Source organism: Nestor notabilis, unplaced genomic scaffold (assembly GCF_000696875.1).
Source record: "Nestor notabilis isolate BGI_N333 unplaced genomic scaffold, ASM69687v1 Scaffold35928, whole genome shotgun sequence".
In the NCBI taxonomy this organism is placed as follows: Eukaryota; Metazoa; Chordata; class Aves; order Psittaciformes; family Psittacidae; genus Nestor; species Nestor notabilis.
Genome location: NW_009939344.1, coordinates 14,223 through 21,106, shown reverse-complemented (window position 1 = coordinate 21,106; position 6,884 = coordinate 14,223). Strand labels below are relative to the sequence as shown.

The 6,884-nt window shown below is 42.9% G+C and overlaps 1 protein-coding gene across 1 annotated transcript; it reads left to right on the top strand.

Moving 5' to 3' along the window:
• Positions 1 to 848: 848 nt before the first annotated feature.
• Positions 849 to 4,831, top strand: NUDT2 (nudix (nucleoside diphosphate linked moiety X)-type motif 2). Its single transcript, XM_010019800.1, has 2 exons — positions 849 to 989; positions 4,486 to 4,831. Exons 1-2 carry the CDS (start codon positions 857 to 859, stop codon positions 4,797 to 4,799), a joined length of 447 nt encoding a protein of 148 aa, XP_010018102.1. The 5' UTR covers positions 849 to 856; the 3' UTR covers positions 4,800 to 4,831.
• The last annotated feature ends 2,053 nt before the right edge of the window (positions 4,832 to 6,884 follow it).

Below are 6,884 nucleotides of genomic sequence, written 5' to 3'. Positions count from 1 at the left end.
ACTGGAGGTGTCACGATGCCTCAGTGGGCATTCCAAGGAAGAACGGCCTTGTGTAAATTTATTACTCACTGAAATGTGCAGCTCTGTCAAAATGCAGAGTTTTGCCTGGAACTAGGAGTCACTGTATTCTGTGACATGGATTTCTTAATTGTTTTCTCTCTTTTTCTGTATAGGGCCAGCTGACCTGGTTGTGTCGCTTATTGATTACAGTATTTATCACTTCAGAGGTGTGTTTTTTCCTATTTACATCAAATTAATGCTTACTACATATGCCGAGAAGCTTTCGGGTTTGTGTAACAGCCTCCTGCTTAGTTCAGACAGCAGAGGGCCTGTCCCTTGTCTATCATTTCCTCAGCTCTGCCACTGACATCCTGTGGAGTTCTCTGCTGCAGGGGATCTGTCTTGGGCAGTTATTTCTCTGCCACTTGCAGTGATGTTGAGGTATTATGTCTGCACAGGGCCTTTGGATTTTCGCAGTAGAAAAACTTCAGGATGCTAGTTAGTGGCTTTCCTTTTGCCTTAGCATTTTTATTCCTTTCTACAGTGTGATTTGTAATGTATCAGCAGCAATTACATGCAAGTCACATTTCATGCTTCTGACAACTTTATTTTTAAGAAAAGCTTTTGTATCAGTTCCTGCTTCCTTTTCTTAAAAGGCAAGGACTCAGAGTTTTACAATTCAAATATAATTAATAAGATGCAGCTTTACTGTGTATTAACTATGATGGGATGAATGACTTTCAGTGCATGCTGAGATATGTTTGCTAGCTAAATACAATGAGTCTGTTTGAGCTCCAAGTTCTATGTTGTTCCTGCTTGATCCTCTGCTCTTCCACAGTGTGGTTAACAGCAGGGCATGGCTGTGAGAGCCTGTGGCTTGATCATCTACAGGAGGCTGCAGTCAGCACCATCTTCTAAGGTCACTGATGGTATTGAATACCTCCTCCTTCAGACATCCTATGGGACCCATCACTGGACCCCACCCAAAGGTGATGTTTGTTCTGGTAACACACTTCAAGGTTGTTTGTGTCCGAGCGAGTGAGCTTACAGACTGAACTTTGGCTGAATGCTGGGAGGGTCAGCTTTGAGGGGCAGTTTATCAGTTGAAGGTAGCCACTGATAATGCATTTTGCCTGATTATGCTGCTTGTGCAGCTGGGTGGGGAGATTTATGGCCAAAATTCTTTGCAAGTTGTGACTGTATAAACTATTGTGCAGGACTGATTGGGGTTGAGGAGGTCACCCACCATGCTCCTCAGATATCTGATGTTTCTGGCAGACATTGAGCAGACAACTGAAATGAGGCAGCTAGAGAAATTTCTGCCTTCTCACTCGCGGTCTAACTCTCCACCAGATACCACTGTTACCAATGTGTTGTCTGACCTATGTGTAATTAGAAGGGGCATGGTTTGCAGCTCAATATTAGAAGGCAAACTGAAATGGGTGATGATTTACTTGAAAACAAGTTTCTTAAAAGATGCAGGAGTTTCTTTACTTTCAGGAGAACATTGGTGAAGAGCACATACCTAATGCTGCAGAGATGAGAGGGAATTTTAGGAGAATTAGTGTTACCAGCCATCTTTTACTAAGCCATCCTCACTTATCAGTGAGGCCCCAGAAGGAGACAACAAGCCCTGTGCCCCAAGACATGCAGGAACACCTTGTCTGTAAATACACGTGGCAGAGCCAGTGTTTGGTAATACATAGCTGCAGCCCTGGTATCAAGAAAAGCGTGGCACAGAAATAGTTCAGGTTCCTTGTAGATGGTCTTGTATGCTAATTTTTACCCTCTGAGATGTCTTTCTGCTAGTTTCTACTTCTTGTTTTGTAAAATGCAGTGCTTTTAAAAGCTTGGTGCAGGAGCAGCCTGTAACCAGGAATTCACAAATTGGAAAAAAACTTGTAACAGTATCAGCAATGCTGTCCTATTAAGGGAAAGAACAGAACTTTCCAAACCTGCCCCTTTGTCCCCTTCACCAAAAGCCTAAGGGAGTAGAGTTTGTAGCATTGGAAAGCTAAAAAATATGTGCTGGGACATGATTGGTTGTTGTAAGAGGGGAGATCCATATGGAAATGTTCACTGGGAACACAGTAATTCTGGACAAGCGTTTGAAGTTACTTGTAGGCATTTCAGTAGGGAATGAAAAAAAATATCATAGAATTGTGGAATGGTTTGGATTGGGTAGGGCCTTGAAAGGTTCCTCTGGTCCAGCTGCCCAGAACTAAGCAGGGCCACCTTCCACTAGACGCGATTGTGTTCAAGCCCCAGGCAGCCTGAGCTGGAATGTTCCCAGAGTCCTGGTCATCTTTCAGGTCTCTGGGCAACCTGTTGGAGTGTTTCAGCATTGTCGTCGTAAACAGTGTTCTCCTTGTAGCTCACCTGAATGTCGGCTGTTGTAAGTGTAAAACCCTTGCCCCTTGTCCGCTGGCACAGGTCCTGTTCCACAGCCTGTCCCCATCCTTCTTAGAAGCTCCCTGTCAGGCCTGAAAGGCTGACAGAAGGTCTCCCCGGAGCCTTCTCCAGACTGAAGAACTCCAGCTTTCTCAGCCTGTCCTCACAGGAGAGGTGTTCCATCCTTCTGATCAGTTTTATGTCTCTCCTATGGACCCGCCTCAACAGGTCTATGTCTTTCCTGTGCTGAGGGCTCCAGAGCTGGATGCAGTACTCCAGGTGGGGGCTCACCAGAACAGAGTATAGAGGGGAAGACTCACCTCCCTCTATGTATTGTTTAAGTTTTTATAGATGAAAAGCCACAGGGTTCATCAGCCTCATCTCTCCTCCCAGAACTGTGACTTTGCATTAGGTGAGGCTGATGAGAAGGGGGTGCAGGGTTCATTTCCTCCTCAGCATATTGGAACTGCTTTAGTGCAAATGGCTGGGAGGATCTGAAGCTGTGACGTGCTGCCACCAGCCCTTTTTCGACCCAGTAGATAGACTGTACTACACAAAATTGGAAACTTACTGAGCTTAGACCTGAGGTTATCAACAGCGGGGTGAGGTGATTGTCTTTTGGTGTGCTGGAGAGCAGAAGGTTGCATGGATGTTCTTTGAGTTGAAACTGGATCTCAGCCCCCAGTGCTATTGCTACCTCAACTCATTGCACATTTGGTGTCTGCAGATCGTGAGTGTCATAAAACATAGTGGTTGCTTACTCTTCATGAATGTTCTGTGGGCATTTGCTGCAGGTACTGTAAAAGTAATCCAGTTGTACAAGGCCAAGTGGATTCTGTTTCTCAACCATTAGCTGTAAGTCCCAGCTATGGAAATACATACTTTGTCAAAAAGAAGACTGCTTGACTTGCACTGTTGCGACTCAGGGGAAAAATACTTTTACTTAAAGTCTCAGTGTATTTGATGTCAAATATGCGAGATATCAAATGCAACATCAGATGCTGTTTTCTGCCCAGTTGCTGCTTGAAATCGAAGCATATTTTACATTTCAGGTGATGTCAATTGTAAGAGGTATTTAAGCTTCTGATACGTGAACAAAGAAGTGAGCAAGACCTGTTGGGAAAGCAAAATGAGCTTCCCACATACCCCAGCTCTCGTGCTAAAGGGTGGCTTTGGATACCTGAGCCCTGAGGAAAGATTCATCTCTCTGATGAAATTATGGATATATACAGCCAGCTACATAGAAAACAGAGTGACACGAGGGGCAAAACAAAGCTTAACTTTTTTTTTTTTTTTTCCTTTTGAAACCTCCCAACTCTTGCTATGTTGCTTTTTTAGAGATCTTGCTTGGCTTGTTCTATTTATGTTCTGGTCTGGAGCTTTCATGAGAAAACCAAATCTGACATTTCTCAACAAAAGTACAAACAGCTGGGGATATGTTATATTTATCTGTTGTTTGTAATGGCACCTCTCATTCTGAGTAACATAAAATAAATGATGTGTCTTAGAAGAACTGCACAGCTGGTGAAAGGACTGGCTTTTAGGCTTGCTGTGTTTCAGAGGGGAATATGGGAGGGAAATAAAAATATCCCTGACTGCCTAACTGAAACCCACCTTTTAAATGGCATTTGTTGGTGCCTGCTCATGTTGTTTCTGGGCTGTGGGCAACAGTAAGCGTTTTGCAAAACTAAGCCGTAAGGTTCTGTGGGAGGGAAGGGTTGAGAGAGGACTGAGAACCTTGCAGATGAGCAGTTTCCCCTCTAATTGGATAAAGGAAAGGCACTGAAGAGACACTCAGTCCTCAGTACAATCCAAGGCGGAACATTACAGGCTTTAGAAGACAAGAGGAGGACTTGAAGAAAAGATGTCTAGTGCTTGACAGGCCACTGGGAGTTTCAGAAGGTGAAATAAACAACGACAAAGACAAATCAAGCCGTAAGAGCTGGAAAAGCAGTCTCTCTTCTCCAGTTTGCATTTGATTCTGTATCAGCTACAGTGTACTCTCATCCCTGTGTCCCAGTGTTTCCTAGTTAAGTAAATGAAACAAAATCTGAGTTTCCTTCTCAGCAACTTACTTTTTCACCCTCTTGACAGGCCACGTGGACCCAGGAGAGGACGACCTGCAGACAGCCTTCCGGGAAACACAGGAGGAGGCTGGTCTTCAGGCCAGTCAGCTCACCCTCATAGAGGGGTACAAGAAAGAACTGCACTATCCTGCCCATGGCAAACCAAAGACCGTTGTTTACTGGCTGGCAGAAGTGAAGGACAGTAACACAGAAATCAAGCTCTCAGAGGAGCACCAAGCTTTCCAGTGGCTGAAGCTGGAGGATGCTTGCAAATATGCAGAATATGAGGACATGCAAGTGACGCTGAAAGAAGCACATGAGTTTCTCTGCTCAAAAAAATAAATGCATTTGTGAAGGATAAGGGGAATTTATGAAGAAACATGGCCTGCTTTTCTTTTTGTTGGGGTTTTTTTTTTTTTTGCTTTAATTTTTTAATCAGGGGAAGAACTACATGGCTGCAGAAATGTAGATTCTTTAAATTATACAAATTCAGTGAAGATACTTGAAGCTTTTGAAGAGCTTGTGCTTTTGTCTCCCCTAGCTCATGCAAAAAAGCATGATTGAACTGTGAGCCAGAGATGTCTGAATTGAAACCCAGAGCTAACAAAGACTTTTTCTGTTCCAGTCTCCTTTTTCCTTTTCTTTTTTTTCGCCCCTCCTTGAAGTGCTGAGAAACCACAGGTCTTTTTGAAAAATCAAACACCTGATATTTCTTGACTTGCGAATCTAAAACTGCAGAGTTGATAAAATGAGCATATGGAGATTTTTAATAGCAATGTATTTACTGCAGAAGGTGCACCTTATATTTCAAGTAGAGAAGCAATAGTTCTGTTCCAAACTCCTCCATTGTTATGCTATGATAACTTGTCAAAATCATTTCAGGTCTTGTTTGTTTGTATCATGAATTTATGTACATCCGTAATGTACTGTTATGAAAACATTCTCCATCCAAAGAGTCTTAGTAAACACTTGATCTACAGTATTTAAATTGTGAAGCTGAAATTCTTCTTTTGCCCTTTCTTTTCATTTTTGCTCTTAAATAGACACCTTATTCAGGGGGTTGGGAATGGAAAATATATCTACATTAATACAGCATTTTCTGCACAGAACTGCTAAGCTAATGTGCAATCTTGCATCTGTTTGCTAGCATCTGTGTTTCTGTGGCTGCAGCCAGCACCCATGTGCGCTGACAATGCCGTGCTGTGGGTATTCATGCTGGATGATTGCAGAAACTTGCAATGGTGCTGAGGAGCTCACCTGCATCAGCTTCCCTGTGGGCCTTTCTCTTGTCGACTGGCGTTGGTGGGAGCTGAAGTCTTTAGCACTCTGTATGATTATGCATGTTCATAATGATGGTTCATAATCTTTTGGCTGTTTTGGTACATAAATACTAAAAAAGCATGATGGCATTATTGCTATTTTTAGATGAGGAATGGGATTTTCTGAATCCCAGTGAAGTTTGGGGAAGAACAAGTGTCCCATCTTCCCTGCTTCTTCTCTAGCCTTTGCTGCCCAGCCACATGCAGAGCAAATGGGTGCATGAGAAAGTGGGTTCCACTCACACCTTGTCTTCCTCCTGGCTGCAGGAGTGAAATGAGGGTCATTGGCATCATATAAGCCCAGGAGAAGACCAGTGATACCAGAGATGCAGCATTACTGGGCTGAGAAATATGGGCAGCAGTTCAGCGTTGTGTTACTTTTCAGTTCCGCAGTGCTCCTTCTTTGGTGCAGCATATATTAATAATGTTAGTACTACTGTGACAGTGGTGTCTTGCTCATCACTGTTATCTTTCTGTAGAGTGATTTATAAAAGCTCCCTTCTAGTGCATCCTTTTGTGTGTGTGTGTGAATATATACATACATACAGAAAAGGATGCACTAGAAGGAGGCTTTTAATATACCTGTATATACACACATAAACGATCTTAGTGCTCCTCAACTTTATAGTCAGATTTTATTTGAATTATGAACACTCTTCAAAAGTATTGTGTTCAGGTGATGGTAGAGAGTGAGCAGCACATAGGTTGTGCAGTTGCTTTGAGTGTTTCTCAGCTAGCATTAGAAACAGAGTATGGAAGGTGTCTCCCACTGTCACCAGGTCCAGCCCCAAGGCAGAATCGGCTATTTTGGAGTCTTTCCTTACAGACGTTTGGCACATGATTTTTAAGACTTGATGAAGGCTCACGCCTTCTGCTTCTCTGTCCATACCTTGGACAATTTGGTCTCTAGTATCTAGTGTAAACCAGTGGGAAATAACTAGAAGATAACAACCAGTAAAAGAGAAGGGGAGAAAACAGTTACAAGCTTGTGCTGCTTCACAGTCTTATTTTTTAATTACTGTTTAAGCTACCATTTCATCAGTGCTATGTAAACAATTGTGTTACTGCCTTCATGTTTATGAGAAAGATTAGCATATTAAGCATGAAT